At 36.1% G+C, this 16,205-nt stretch overlaps 1 protein-coding gene across 11 annotated transcripts; it reads right to left on the bottom strand.

Annotated features, from left to right (window-relative positions):
• Positions 1-745: 745 nt before the first annotated feature.
• On the bottom strand, positions 746-16,190 carry LOC120355804. Of its 11 annotated transcripts, none has more exons than XR_005573842.1 (7): positions 15,665-15,953; positions 11,560-11,687; positions 9,989-10,187; positions 5,383-8,083; positions 3,396-3,492; positions 2,527-2,654; positions 758-1,315 (listed from the first exon to the last, which is right to left on the bottom strand). XR_005573842.1 is itself a non-coding variant. In XM_039444516.1 (7 exons), the coding sequence occupies exons 5-7, from the start codon at positions 10,115-10,117 to the stop codon at positions 1,248-1,250; spliced, it is 294 nt and encodes a 97-aa protein (XP_039300450.1). In that variant the 5' UTR covers positions 10,118-10,205; positions 12,431-12,632; positions 13,610-13,808; positions 14,902-15,104; positions 15,665-15,899; the 3' UTR covers positions 762-1,247. The 11 variants fall into 11 exon arrangements, 8 of the variants coding, with proteins under 8 accessions (XP_039300450.1, XP_039300451.1, XP_039300449.1 ...); XM_039444516.1 differs by lacking the exons at positions 2,527-2,654; positions 5,383-8,083; positions 11,560-11,687 and adding exons at positions 12,431-12,632; positions 13,610-13,808; positions 14,902-15,104 and having other exon boundaries at positions 762-1,315; positions 9,989-10,205; positions 15,665-15,899; XM_039444513.1 differs by lacking the exons at positions 2,527-2,654; positions 5,383-8,083 and adding exons at positions 13,610-13,808; positions 14,902-15,104 and having other exon boundaries at positions 769-1,315; positions 15,665-15,874.
• Between the last annotated feature and the right edge of the window lie 15 nt (positions 16,191-16,205).

Below are 16,205 nucleotides of genomic sequence, written 5' to 3'. Positions count from 1 at the left end.
ATAAAGAATTTCATTTCAATTTTTTTAATGAATTTGAGGGCCAGTTTCTGAGCTTGAGATTTAGCCAAGTTCTATAGTTTTCAACTCAAGGATTTTTAATAGTAGGTAAGATTATCTTATACTGGATGTCATCTTTCTCGATAAATAATCGTCCAAAATGGAACATTATCTTTAAAGTAGGGGGATGTGCTACTTTCATTCAAACTTTCAACTGAATTGTTCCTGGAGATGACTGAGCCAAAAAGTCACGCCTCGCCCCTGAGTGCAGTCGAGTCACTAGTTCACCTAGTGCTATCCCACTACAAAATGATTCATGTCATCGATTCGACATCATCTGCTGCGAACGTGGACAGCACAAACAAGTGAGGCGAATACAGATATCACCGACCACTAGAAACCTGGTGGTGACTTGTAGCAGTCAGTAGAACGCGCTGACACGCGGTAATAAACCGGTGGAGCCGCCAAGGCAGTAATAAGGGTCCTTATGCCGCAGCCACATGTTGGCCCAATGATGACCACCGCCAGTGTGTCGATGGGTAGTTTGCCAGCGCTGGCCTTCATTGGCCATCGCTCCAATTTTTCTCGAGCGGAGGCCAGCCCCCCACCGTAGGCCAATGAAGGCCAAACCACCCATCCACACTAGTCAACCAATGCCTGTTTTGTCGTTTGTTTTGCTGATTTTTCTGTGTAAATGAGTATCTAATAAATTATCGAATAAAATATTTGCGATATAATGAATAATTTTGATTTATTAAGTGATTGGAAAAACTCTTATAAATTCTGATACAAGCTACATTTTGTCAAGGCGACAAAGTTGAACAGCTGATGTAATAGGACAGAAGAACTGGCTAAATCATTGCCACTCTGGGCGGCACTGGCTAGATTGGCTTTCTTTCAAGATGGCGGATTTTGACGTCACGATTCTAGCCGAGTTTCCATTGTGCATGTATTGTTTGACGCTGGCCTTGATTGGGCACTGGCCACATTGCAGTGTAGATGGCAAGACCAACGCGGGCCAGCGACTGAGGACTAGGCATAACATAGTGATGTTTGCAATTCACTCACCATAGATATTGTTATGCTCGATCAAGCCGCGGCCTTCGCCCAAGATGAAGACGCCACCCTGATGGCCGTTGTAGATCTCGTTGCGGTGGGGTTGCTGTGGGAATGGATGCGGTTGTCGATGAACTGGCCGAGCCCGTACAAGCCACCCATCTGTCCGTGGTGGATCTCGCAGTGCACCACTGTCACTGTCGGGTTGGCGCCCGAACCCCGCTATCCCATTGTTGTGGATGTCGTTCGCCTCCAACAAACCCTGCAAACAACAAATTACCACATTAACCACACGTCACGTTTATCTACATACTATATATGCAGGACGGAATTTAGGGTTTTAGTATATTCATATATGTTGTACAGTACGCATCCCATAGCTTTGAAACGGCATATAGGCAAGGAAATAATTACGGCGTTGCAAAAACATCAGGCTTTAGAGACCCTAGATCCCTAGATGGAGGAAGCTCCCTACACACAGATATTCTTCATGAATGAGAGAGCTGCAACGTATCACCAACAATGGAAAGAGCTTGTTGAACGAATGTCAGCTGATAGGCTGTGTTGTGCTAAAAGGACGTAACTCCGAAATGCTCCTTGTATATCTTTTCGGATGCAACAAGTTGCTTTTGAAAAGATAAAAAATAGCATCTGTTGCTTATGAAAAGATACATTTTCAAAAATGTTGGATGTTTTTGAAAGGGTAGTATTGAAGTCACAGAAACTAGTAACACAAAATAATACACATTATAGGCTAACAAGTCAAGGTAATTATTTACATAGGGAGTATATGTTTTCTACACAGTCAGTATATGTGGTACCTACCGTCAATTTATCATGTCATGTTTTAACCGATGATTACTATAATGTCTGGCATTCAAACAATATTATAATGGAATTTCACCAGTTAACATCTCCTCAACCGAATAAAAAGCCTGACCGGTATCAACTTGAATACACTCTCTAGTAATGTGCTCATGTAGATCGCATATTAGATCTAATATATTCAAGATATCTTTGAAAAGTAAGAGCCTGCAGCATTAATAAACAGTGAAGAGTCAAATTGCTGTATATTTTTAAAAAATGGCTTGCAGGGATCCATTCTACCCAGATATTAAATTGCCACATCATAACACTGTGTTATTAAAAATATGCTTAATTTCTGCATGTACATAACTGAGTAAGTCACCATAACAATCATATATTTACAATTGTTATATACAATAAAGTAGCATAGATATGATGTTGAATTAATACTTTTATTTCTGAACACAGCAATCATGAGTTCAACTTGTCTTGATTCGAAAAGTTCTGTAGCACTGTAAAAGCACTATTCGAGTCTTTTAATTTCCTCCTAAACAAAGGTTTGCTCTCTATTTCAGTTGTGATAAGCTATTCATTTATTCATTTACGGTACAAATGAAAATTTGTCACTGAAATGAATACAAAATAGTAGGCTATTCGGATAGTTACCTGAAATGCTAGTGCAGTGCAGCCGAAGATCTCGCAAGTTTCTTGAGGTATGATTTCAAAACCGACCGAGTAGAATTTTTCTAGTGTCTTGTCCAAATAATTTGTTCCATTTCATCAATTTTCAGAGCCTGTAAAAGAACATAGATAAATTAGATGAAAAAATAAGAAATTCACAGATGAATGAATGGAATCACAGTTCACCAATTATCAGACGCATCATATGAAAATAGAAATGAGATAATGAATAATGCATAATAGAAATTCATAGATCATCACAATGTATGCATGAAAAAATTATGGTTGCTTGAAAAAATTATGCTTCTTCACCTACAGAAAAGGATCGTTACAATTATAAACAATGAAAACTACCTGGCACATTGCAAACCTTTGTTTATTGAGACTGGAATACTAACACTCCCTTGTCTTTGAATCAGCTCTGATGGTTGAAAGAAGACCGGATTATTTCCAACGGAACCAACATATACATGGATACAACACAAGACGACATAATGACACCCATATACTGACAGTGAGAACTGGACTGGCGCAAGAGGGGCCCAGATACTTATGCAGCAGGATTTACAACCATCTCCCAGAAGAAGAAATGAAAAATATCAAAAGCATAGGCACCTTCAAGGACCTCCAGAAGAGACACTTACAACAAAAGCCTTACTAAAGCCTGCACGAATTCTATGATGACGGTGTGTTCCGCAGGGACGACCACGAATTGGTGGTGGAATACTGCCCTGAATTGAGCCACTGACAAACTTGATAGCCAAAAAAGAGTATTGTAGCAACTGTTAAGTTGTAAGTAACTAAGTAAGTATAGGCCTACTTGAGTAAAAGTATACTTATGTTGTGTGACTCACCTGTCTGGTTGACTTGCTTTTCTGTGAGCATCAAGATACAAGATCCAAAAACATCTAAATGCGTCTTCTTCTGTGTCTTACAATCCATACCAAGCAACTGCAAAAACAGACCCACGATATTATTATTGTGTACAATCTCACTGTAGAGTGGTCAAATAAAAAAACAAAATATTACCTACAGCAGGTAACCCGTGCTTTGCTAGGGACTAACTGAAAACTTCACAAACTCGACCTACTGAGATACCTCCAATACCTTCTGTTTCATTCATTGTATTCAATACACATAATTACAGAACAACTATTCAAATGGCATAAAACAGTGACCACCTTATGAAAAATAAAAATTAAAATCATCAATCATAAATTCATTCAAATTATAATATGCATTATCACAAAAGCAGCTGAACGGTGGAGACGTCTCCTGGGGATGATGCGTCATTGAAAAATATCCTATCTCCTACGTGTACAAGCCGATTCTTTCCATTATTACATTATAGATTTATCATTAGGTTTACCGGTACTTACCAAGTTGTCGTTCTAACAAGCTAAACTGTTATTATTTGCTAGGTTGGGATAAAACTAGGAAAACATGAGCGTTAATGAATAAATGGTTCAAATTATAATACATAACCAACTTTCTTGACTAGCTTATGAATCAAAATTCGGAGAAGGAAAAGTTTCGGCCTGTGCCTTTAGCTCCTTTCCAATCATTTAAATGAATAAGTTTTATGTATCATCAAATAGCCTAAATAAAATGAACTTATTGACTATTCGAAAAGTGTTTACCACCGTACGTTGGTTTATGCAAATTGATTTTATCTCACCAAACTGTTATTTATGAAGTAAAAATTGGGCTTGAAAGTGGAATTCTAACCTCATTCTTTTAAAGAAAAACATAGGTAGCCTCAAAATTTTGGGCCTGTTGTTTTTCTCCGAATCTAATTATTGTATAACATTATGATTAGCAATTGACAATAAATAAAATGAATAAACTTGTCAACGACACCCTTGGCTATGATACCATACAAAACCTGGAATAATATTGTAAACTAACCCATAACCTATTTGCAAATGTTCATGTTTGTTTATCAGTGAATAAACCATTACCAGCTACGTTTTATATTAAAATACAGTAAGCTTACTAGCATTTAAACCAATAAATTTGGTACTCCACTACTGAAGAGAAGAATTTTCTAAATATTCAAGTTTCAACCAAAACATTTTTTAGTTTTGAAGATACAATATATCAAGTGGTTAATATTTTTATAATGTATTTATTGATACCCTTTTCAAATATAATGGTGTTTAAATGCCTAACTATCTACTGGAGTATAGAGTATAGTTAGGTACCTATACTTAGTTGCAAAACGAATGGAAACAGTTTCACGAAATATTGTGATAATGATTAATTTATTATTATTTGCCATCTAATAAAATATACAGTAATATCAGCGATCTATAATAAATGTTTTATTTTCCATATCCTAATTACAATAGAAAAATATTGTAAAAATGAGATTCATTTTCTAATAGAATGGATCAAAATCTGTAGTGAGGTAGGTTCACTAAATTAGATGTTTGGTCGAGTTAAAAATAATGTTCAATGATCAAATCATTGTATCATATAGTAATGGAAATGACGAAAAGTTGAAAAAAAATTATATTGAAATCCATCAAGTATGTCAAAAGATATAACGCAATGAAAGTCGATGTTTTCCCATATAAGTCTGCCTGGGCGCCTGACTTCTTGCCCGATTTTCAATGGCGACGAGAAATGAAAGAGGCATCACTCTTCCAAACGCTTGAAGGTATAGCTTAGTCATCTAACTATATATATCAATGGTATCTCTGTATCACCCTGACGTCATTCTGTATCACTTGAACCAAAAATTTAACATTGAAGAGATAGGAAAATCAAAAACCAATACCAGGGTATCAGAAGGACATAGGAGGTAAAAATGCAACGCGTGCTTGCAACGTAACTGACCTCGATGGAGACGGATTTTGGTAACCAGCTGTACCACTACACACCGCAAAATAATAATGAAAAAATAATTAAGTATTAACAATTGATACGTTCAAATAGAATATTTAAATTATTTCTCTGATGTATCAAATTATCCTGTTTATTGGAAGCACTATTAACGCAATTCATAGTTGAAAAAATAATGAGCATCAAACAGCTGATTAGCTTGAACAGCAGGTAGCCAGCCGTACCACTACACAACGCAAAAAAATAATAGAAAATAATTAAGTATATCTATCATCAAAATAGAATTATGATATTCAAATGATGATTTTAAAAGTTTCAAATATATTCTCTAGTTGATTTATACCATTATTCATTGAAAAGTTGGGAATATATATAAGTACTTCTGATTGATGCATTTGGAGAAAATATCGACATTCAATGGTTCTCAAATGATTTTTTATAGATAAGGAATTTTATAACTATAGATTGATGTCTTGATTACGTTTGAAAGAATGATTCATAAAAAGATTCACTCTTCATTCTTCATTATTCAAAAGGTTTTGAAACATCATTATCAAGATGGCTCACCGGCAAATTCAAACTAGGTTATCAACCGGCAAATTCAAAAGCTACCTACTAACTACGGTATATAATTATTATATTGAAAATCGAAATAAATGGAGAAAAGTTATTCACTTGTTCTGGCTTGAAATATTTCTAAAATATTCAACAAGAAGTCTTTCAAAAGTAAGTTATTGAGGTAACATTGCTAAGGAATAGGCTACATTGAGAATATGATTCAAATTTTTCTTTGAAGCTATAAAATAGCTCTTTACTCTTGACTTTAGTTAGTAATTAGAACTTGTTACTCAACAGTCAATTTGATATTATACAAAAAAAGGTCCTCATGCGTACAAAGCTACTATGAAGCTAACAAAAGTTAGAGATATAAAAACTAGGGAAAATTCTACTAGAGATGCGGTCCTGCTTTTTTTTGAAGCATTAAATCTCTCAGTTTGATTTTATTAATTGCAGTGACAAAATTTTCAACTACGGTATATGATGATAAGAAAAATGTTATATTATACAACAACGTTTGCTACAAAATAAGGCTCTGATGAACCGTTCAATGGTTATGGTTAAATTACTGGAACATCATCCCATTATCTCACATAGCCCATAGGCCATCATGAAAATGAAACAGATCAGATTCTCAAAGGAAAATCTATCAGGAAAGCGAGCTGTACAGCCCACAACAGCAACTTCTTCTGAAATACTTGAAGAAACAAATCTATAGAGTCCTCAGTCACCGCTATAGTAGCATAACAGCTAATACAGAAAAATCTAATTATTTAATCAGTTATTAAACAAATTTCGTGCAACTAGATCTTATTTTGAGCAGAATTTACAGCTATTATATTTTTGATTATTGTAAATTTTCTTGTATAATTTACTACTGATCTTCAGTTTACTTGGACTGAGTTTTTGAAATCAGGTTAACTCTTTATTCTTTGCTCTTTGAAAAAAAAAATCTTTTATACTAAAAACTATACTGAATCTGATTAAGAAAGTAAGCATTTTTATTGATTTCTTTCTCATTCCATAGTTAATAATCCCTCTTGGTAACTTGGTGAAAAATGACTTTAGAGTTGTTATTTGTTAATCTGTTATTTTTGACTAAGTTCTTATTTTAGACTATATAATTGTCAAGTATTCTATCAAGTAAATTTGTCAATTGTTCAATGAATCTTTTCTTATCTTCTGCCATTTACACAAACAGACCCATACTTGTGGGTCAAGTGGAAGAGGGGGGCTCTTATTGCCTCAACTTCGCCCACATCATTTGTAATGTTATAAAATGAAAATAAAAGACATTTATCTATCACTATTGAGTCAACCTCTTTCCATAGTTCGAATATCAACCGAATCTGGCACATTCGCATTTTTCATAAAATCCATGGTTTATCTAATTTTTTTGTGAAAAATCAAAATCGCTCTAACTTCGTGACCTTATGCTCTTTGATGAGAGGAACATGAATCTGGAATCCGATTTGCAAAATTCCTCACCGTTTGAAAATTTGCAAATTTTACGTTTGAAGCTGCATAACTCACCCTGTATAGTAGCTGGGGGTGCCAAATTTGGCTCAGACATTTCTCAGATAAAGCTTCATCTATGGTGCAAATTTCAGCCAAACCTGAGATACTTTTTTCTTTACTGTTTTAAAACGCACGATGAAACATAAACAATCTATACCATAGGGTTATCTTCTTATGATATCTTTTTTCTATGATAATAATCACCATACTAATTACTTGAATAATTCTAACGATTTAAAAGCCGTTTTCACAGTACCAGTTTGAACCAAATGTCGGCTTAATATGAATTAAATCCATGTTAAGTTTAATTGATATTAAAACACACCAGCTGATCCAATTCGGTTTAAGCTTTCACCGAGAAAACTGCACTTGGTGAGCAAGTAAATAATCGAAATAATATCATTATTTGAATCTTTCAAATTGAGAAATTTATTAAATAGTTGGATATCAATCATATTTCATAACACAAATTAAGGTACTTATCAGGTAACCGTTTATATTTTCAAAAGGCATAGTCTCTCTGTAACAGTAGACTATATTAATTCAAAACAATCAACTTGGAATTGAAACAATGTTGAAATTATTGGCCCGCTCGCCGAAGCGGCTCAGTTTGCCCCAACTGAAACAGATAATATAAAAGACACTGCGGTCAATTATTGAAACAAATCCGAAAAATGCCTTTTGAACAAAACAATATAGACATTTTAATAAAAGAAGCATATAACCTGGATTTCAAATCAATTACAAAAAAGTGCAGAAATAAAAAATACATAACAATTTACATACATGAGGTCCACGTTATAATGGCAGTATTATTAATTAACATTGGTATTGCCAACCGTGTCTATCATTCGACAAAGCAGATCCTTCTCTATCCTTCTCTAGCTCCTCAACGTCGCCAGATCGTGTTTTAACAATATAGAATAATATAATTGATGAACAAAATATTTAATCTCAATTATTTCTTTGGAAAACATCAACTTTCTATCAAAATTTGGAAGAGAAATGGTACAGGCTCTGCCTAGTTCTTCCTCCATCGTCATAATTATATTATGATTATAGTGTTTAGAAAAATAAATGAATAATCAAATTTTATCACCTATTGTTTAATCATTGGAATGTGTATTTCCTTGACGAATAAAACATAATTGATTATTTTAAACAAGAATGAACAGTTGTTAATATGACATGAGATAGGCCTATAGCAGTAACAGCAGCTATCCTCTGGCAACGCTGTTTTCTTTGTTTTCTAGTGCAATTATAACGTGGACCTCACTAGCAGCAACCCAAACGGAGCAACCAACCAATCCTGACCTGCCGACTTATAGACTAGCCTACAATGTCGCTCGGGTAGAATCGTAGAGCCGTCGCTTAGGAAACACCTCGTAAAATGCCTATTGAAATAAGTCTTCGGAAGACGTAGCTGTTCTATCTCCTCAAGTTAAATTGGATGGGCACGTTAAACTGTCGGTCACGGCTGAAGTATGACAGTCGTGAGGCCCATTGACGGCTTAAATGATATATATTCAGGCGAGGAGAAACTTCCGTCAGGAACTCCCCACCAATAAAAGCCATACGAATATTATTATTATGCCATGCCAGATTCAAATGGACAGATTGGCTAACATTAGGAAATATGTCGGCTACGTTTTTCAAAAACGTATTACAAGCTACGCTACGGCGGTGTGGGATGGCCTTCACATAGATAGATATCTATAGATAGGCTATATATTATTATATTCATCCATGAGTACGGTATATACAGCTGGATGGGAATTAATGACAAATTGCATTTATTCAAATGCTAATTAATGAATAGTTATTACTAAACGAAAATCCAAATAAAATGCTGTAAATCACCCCGAATACTTGTGCTACTGCACATATTGACAACAGGGTTAACAGCTGGATGGAACTTCGATGAGAGCTACTATCTAGAAATTATTTGCCAGCCCGGGAATCGAACCCTAATTGCTAGTCAGCGTCAGGTATGCTCACGCTTACACCAAACTGACAATCTCTGGATAGCAGCGCTCATTTTATTCGAAGCCATAGCGGCCAGCCAGTCTACAGATGAAAATTCATGAGAAATTGCATTTTATTCAAATGCTAAATAATGAATGATTATTACTAAACAGTAATCCAAATTGAATGCTGTAAATCACCCCGAAGACTTGTGCTTGCAGTAGCAATATGCTTGTTGTAGCATATTGACAACAGGGTTAACAGCTAGATGGGAATTCGATCACAACACCTACACACATAATACCTGAAGAGTCCAAGTCAATAAGTTAGAGAATGATAGTAAGGTATAGCCTGTATGGTTTCAGCTGTTGTAGCTACATATTTGCCCAACGTCGGCCAGCGTCGGCCAGCCCAGCGTAGGCCAACCAAGGCCAGCACTGGCAAACCACCCATCCACACTCTCGCGGTCGTCGTCATTAGTACGCACTTGGGCGATAGTGTGGATGCGACATTATAATTCAATAAAACCACAGATAATTATTGTTAATTTGCTACTTACCAGAGCTGATGCCCTGAAACCGACAGCAAGTAGCCGAATATGGTTAGCAACACCTGGTCGGGCAGTTGGTACTGGAGCGGCCGAGGTTGCCCAACTCATCCAGCATCCACATCCAGTGGTAGTGCGCATGCTCCTTGCATGTAGATCCACCACCACTAGATGTGGATGCCGCCGAGTGATCGTGGTGCGGCGGCGACGACTGCAAATCAAATCAAATCTTCATTTTTCCCAAAAACATAATTACAATAACAATGATTATAAAAAACTAAAATACAATATAAAATGAAAAATGAAATTCCATCAAATAGGATAAATAATATAGATATATTAAACCAAGTCCCTGCAAGGTTTGAAAAAACCTGAGCACAGATGCTGAGTGTTCAATGACTAACAATAATGCAAGAAAATCATAAAGGGATAACATGCAACTTAGTTATGTTAACTAACATGCATTGAAAATATCGGGAAGAGAAACAGGGGGTGAGGAAGAAGTAGAACCAGGATTTCACTATTTTGAGCCCGGATTCTGCTGCTTTCTTAGTATCCTCCCAATTGGCTCCCTTGAATAACAATCAAGTGTCATCGGCAAAAGCGATTGACACTCAATTTTTTAATTCTAACTTGGGAAGATCATTCATGTAGATTAGGAAGAGAATCGGAGACAGGACTGTTCCCTGTGCAAGACTATAATCAAGGCTGGTTTTATTATCAATTTTGAGGATTTGGTATCTATTGTTTAAATAGTTTTTAAATAATTAAAAATACAATCCGGCCTAAAGCAGCTGCTATGGCTGCGTTGTGCTGGTTGTGGGTTCGAATACCGCCAATGGCATGGTTGTTTTAGCATCTTATCACCAATGGCTGAAAAGAAACAATCAAGTGTGGTAAAAATTATAATAGTGAATGAATGAATGATTTGCATCGCGACTGGAATTCCCAAGTTTTAGACATTCCTTCACACACTTTTGTCATACGAAACACATACAAACGGTAGTATATTCCAGCCCATATAATAATATTATAGTATACAGTATTAAATATACGAATGGCTTTTTATTAGTGTGGAGTTTCTGACGGAAGTTCTACTGTCGACTACTGTCAATTATTACTGTTTTGGACGGGTGAGATTGTAAGAACGGCACAGTATGAGAGACTACCAGCGTCACATAGACGCCCTCTACTATGGCACTTCTAATTATGCTATCTATATCTATGGTACCACTCACCGAGCGGTGAGGTCTAAAGAACGGACGTATTTAATAATAATTATAAGCTTTATTTCTGCATAACTGAGTATGTCACCAATATTTACAATTGTCATATACAATAAAGTAGCATACATATAACGTTGTATTAATACATTTATTTCTGAACACAGCAATCATGAGTTCAACTTGTCTTGATTCGAAAAGTTCTGTAGCACTGTAAAAGCACTATTCGAGTCTTTTAATTTCCTCCTAAACAAAGGTTTGCTCTCTATTTCAGTTGTGATGTTCATTTATTCATTTACGGTACAAATGAATATTTGTCACTGAAATGAATACAAAATAGTAGACTAGTTGGATAATTACCTGAAATGCTAGTGCAGTGCAGACGAAGATCTCGCAAGTTTCTTGAGGTATGATTTCAAAACCGACCGAGTAGAATTTTTCTAGTGTCTTGTCCAAATAATTTGTTCCATTTCATCAATTTTCAGAGCCTGTAACAGAACATAGATAAATTGGATGACAATATAATAAATTCACAGATGAATGAATGGAATCACAGTTCACGAATTATCAGACACATCATATGAAAATGGAAATAAGATAATGAATAATGTATAATAGAAATTAATTCATAGATCATCACAATGCATACTTGAAATAATCATGTTTAGTACAAGTTAGAGTTTCTATACTCTTATTAGCTGGGCTTAACCTTTGATGCAGACGGAGAACAGGCCAATGAAATAGCACATCTAGTAAATTAATTGATGAATTGGAGGAAAATGACTGCAATACTTTGTGATAGAAGGAATGAAAAACTTAAGGGCAAAATCTATAAAACAGTCGTGTCGTGCGGCCCGCGTTGACATACGGAGCGGAGGCCTGGGCAGTTAAGAAAGCCCATGAACACAGACTGGAGGTCACTGAAATGAAGATGCTGAGGTGGAGTTGCGGCCTAACTGGAAGGGATGGAATCCCAAATGAAATATAATTAATTATTTTTAACAAGAATGAACAGTTGATATCAGATCAGATATAGGCTTAACGGTATCAGCTATCCTCTATAGAAGGTACAGAATCGGCCCTACTGTTCTCCTATCTTACTCCACTGGAAAAATAGAAGAACAACGTTGCCAATTCTCTGTCTTTTGAAGAGGATAGCTGATACCAGTACATCTGATATTTATGTATAATTATTGGCAATGTTGTTCTTCTATTTTTCTCCACTACCTACCTTTAGGAACTAACATAGATATTGACCAAAGTTGGTGGTAAAATTGACCAAGCTATCCTCTTCAGAAGGCAGTGGCAAGGCAGATAATTGGCAACGTTGTTCTCCTACTTTCCTACACTGCCATTATAACGTGGACCTCACTATAACGTCTCTGTTTTCAAAATTATCAAGGGACTTTATGCCTCCTATTGTGGTCTCAATCCTGCAAATAATATTTCAATGTTATATTTTTAAAGTTGTGTTTCCCAATTTACGAATATTATGCCATGCCAGATTCAAATGGACAGATTGGCTAACATTAGGAAATATGTCGGCTACGTTTTTCAAAAACGTATTACAAGCTACGCTACGGCGGTGTGAGATGGCCTTCACATAGATAGATATCTATAGATAGGCTATATATTATTATATTCATCCATGAGTACGGTATATACCGCTGGATGGGAATTAATGACAAATTGCATCTATTCAAATGCTAATTAATGAATAGTTATTACTAAACGAAAATACAAATTAAATGCTGTAAATCACCCCGAGTACTTGTGCTACTGCACATATTGACAACAGGGTTAACAGCTGGATGGAAATTCGATGAGAGCTACTATCTAGAAATTATTTGCCAGCCCGGGAATCGAACCCTAATTGCTAGTCAGCGTCAGGTATGCTCACGCTTACACCAAACTGACAATCTCTGGATAGCAGCGCTCATTTTATTCGAAGCCATAGCGGCCAGCCAGTCTACAGATGAAAATTCATGAGAAATTGCATTTTATTCAAATGCTAAATAATGAATGATTATTACTAAACAGTAATCCAAATTAAATGCTGTAAATCACCCCGAAGACTTGTGCTACTGCAAATATTGACAACAGGGTTAACAGCTAGATGGGAATTCGATCACAACACCTACACACAAGATACCTGAAGAGTCCAAGTCAATAAGTTAGAGAATGATAGTAAGGTATAGCAGCCTATATGGTTTCAGCTGTTGTAGCTACATATTGGCCCAACGTCGGCCAGCGTCGGCCAGCCCAGCGTAGGCCAACCAAGGCCAGCACTGGCAAACCACCCATCCACACTCTCGCGGTCGTCGTCATTAGTACGCACTTGGGCGATAGTGTGGATGCGACATTATAATTCAATAAAACCACAGATAATTATTGTTAATTTGCTACTTACCAGAGCTGATGCCCTGAAACCGACAGCAAGTAGCCGAATATGGTTAGCAACACCTGGTCGGGCAGTTGGTACTGGAGCGGCCGAGGTTGCCCAACTCATCCAGCATCCACATCCAGTGGTAGTGCGCATGCTCCTTGCATGTAGATCCACCACCACTAGATGTGGATGCCGCCGAGTGATCGTGGTGCGGCGGCGACGACTGCAAATCAAATCAAATCTTCATTTTTCCCAAAAACATAATTACAATAACAATGATTATAAAAAACTAAAATACAATATAAAATGAAAAATGAAATTCCATCAGATAGGATAAATAATATAGATATATTAAACCAAGTCCCTGCAAGGTTTGAATAAACCTGAGCACAGATGCTGAGTGTTCAATGACTAACAATAATGCAAGAAAATCATAAAGGGATAACATGCAACTTAGTTATGTTAACTAACATGCATTGAAAATATCGGGAAGAGAAACAGGGGGTGAGGAAGAAGTAGAACCAGGATTTCACTATTTTGAGCCCGGATTCTGCTGCTTTCTTAGTATCCTCCCAATTGGCTCCCTTGAATAACAATCAAGTGTCATCGGCAAAAGCGATTGACACTCCATTTTTTAATTCTAACTTGGGAAGATCATTCATGTAGATTAGGAAGAGAATCGGAGACAGGACTGTTCCCTGTGCAAGACTATAATCAAGGCTGGTTTTATTATCAATTTTGAGGATTTGGTATCTATTGTTTAAATAGTTTTTAAATAATTAAAAATACAATCCGGCCTAAAGCAGCTGCTATGGCTGCGTTGTGCTGGTTGTGGGTTCGAATACCGCCAATGGCATGGTTGTTTTAGCATCTTATCACCAATGGCTGAAAAGAAACAATCAATTGTGGTAAAAATTATAATAGTGAATGAATGAATGATTTGCATCGCGACTGGAGCGGAGGCCTGGGCAGTTAAGAAAGCCCATGAACACAGACTGGAGGTCACTGAAATGAAGATGCTGAGGTGGAGTTGCGGCCTAACTGGAAGGGATGGAATCCCAAATGAAATATAATTAATTATTTTTAACAAGAATGAACAGTTGATATCAGATCAGATATAGGCCTTACGGTATCAGCTATCCTCTATAGAAGGTACAGAATCGGCCCTACTGTTCTCCTATCTTTCTCCACTAGAAAAATAGAAGAACAACGTTGCCAATTCTCTGTCTTTTGAAGTGGATAGCTGATACCAGTACATCTGATATTTATGTATAATTATTGGCAATGTTGTTCTTCTATTTTTCTCCACTACCTACCTTTAGGAACTAACAATAGATATTGACCAAAGTTGGTGGTAAAATTGACCAAGCTATCCTCTTCAGAAGGCAGTGGCAAGGCAGATAATTGGCAACGTTGTTCTCCTACTTTCCTCCACTGCCATTATAACGTGGACCTCACTATAACGTCTCTGTTTTCAAAATTATCAAGGGACTTTATGCCTCCTATTGTGGTCTCAATCCTGCAAATAATATTTCAATGTTATATTTTTAAAGTTGTGTTTCCCAATTTACGAATATCTGTGGGCCAAGATTCTATATTACTCTATAGACCTCACTATAGTACTCATCTATTTCACTATCCATGACCAACTGCTAGTTGATAATTCAATTTTGATCTACTCGTATTTTTGACGTAACTACAGTCCAATTTTTGAATAATAGTTATTAATGTGTGTTAAAAATGGATTTGAAAATCGAAAGCGCTCTAAACGTGGGTAATAGTTTTTAATAACTATTATTCAAAATTTAGACTGTAGTGTCATCGAAATCGAACACTATAGTGCAATTTTTCAATTAGTAGTAGAAGTATTTCGATTCGGATACTACCAGATCATCAAAATAGATATATTACATAAAGTTGGTGATGAAATACTGCCCTGAATTGAGCCACTAACAAACTTGATAGCCAGAAAGGGTACTGTAGCAACTATTAAGTTGTACGTAAGTAGCTATTAACTTGGTAAGAAGTAAGTATACTTAATTATAACTGAGAATAAGTAACTTAAGTTGTGTGTCCCACCTGTCTGGTTGACTTCCTTTTCTGTGAGCATCAAGATTCAACATTCATGATTCAAGATCCAAATGCGTCCCCTTCTGTGTCTTCACAATCCACATTGAGTCACTGCAAAAACAGACACATATAATTAAAGTTTACAATCTTACTGTAGAGCACTCATATTTGAAGAGCAAATAATTGTCCATTAGCAGGTGTAACCCGTGAACCCTGGCAACTGAAAACTTTACAAAATCTACCTACTGAGATCTTGAACGATTTAAAAAAGGCCTATAACCATCCTCAGTAGATAAAGAATCTATAAGCAACATTTCAAGTTAATCAGTTGAGTAGTTGAGACGTGATGATGCGTCGTTTGTGTATTTCCTATCCCCAACATGTATAAGCCGATTCCTTCCTTTATTATATTATAGATTTATCATTAGAAGTAGGCTATTTATCAAGTTGATGTTTCAACAAACTAAACTGTTATTATTTGCTAGGTTGGGATAAAACTAGGAAAACATGAGCATTAATGAATAAATGGTTTAAATTATAATACATAACC

The sequence above is a fragment of the Nilaparvata lugens genome, unplaced genomic scaffold, assembly GCF_014356525.2.
Source record: "Nilaparvata lugens isolate BPH unplaced genomic scaffold, ASM1435652v1 scaffold4855, whole genome shotgun sequence".
In the NCBI taxonomy this organism is placed as follows: domain Eukaryota; kingdom Metazoa; phylum Arthropoda; class Insecta; order Hemiptera; family Delphacidae; genus Nilaparvata; species Nilaparvata lugens.
Note: the sequence above shows the minus strand (reverse complement) of the source record. Positions and strands in the feature narration are given on the sequence as shown.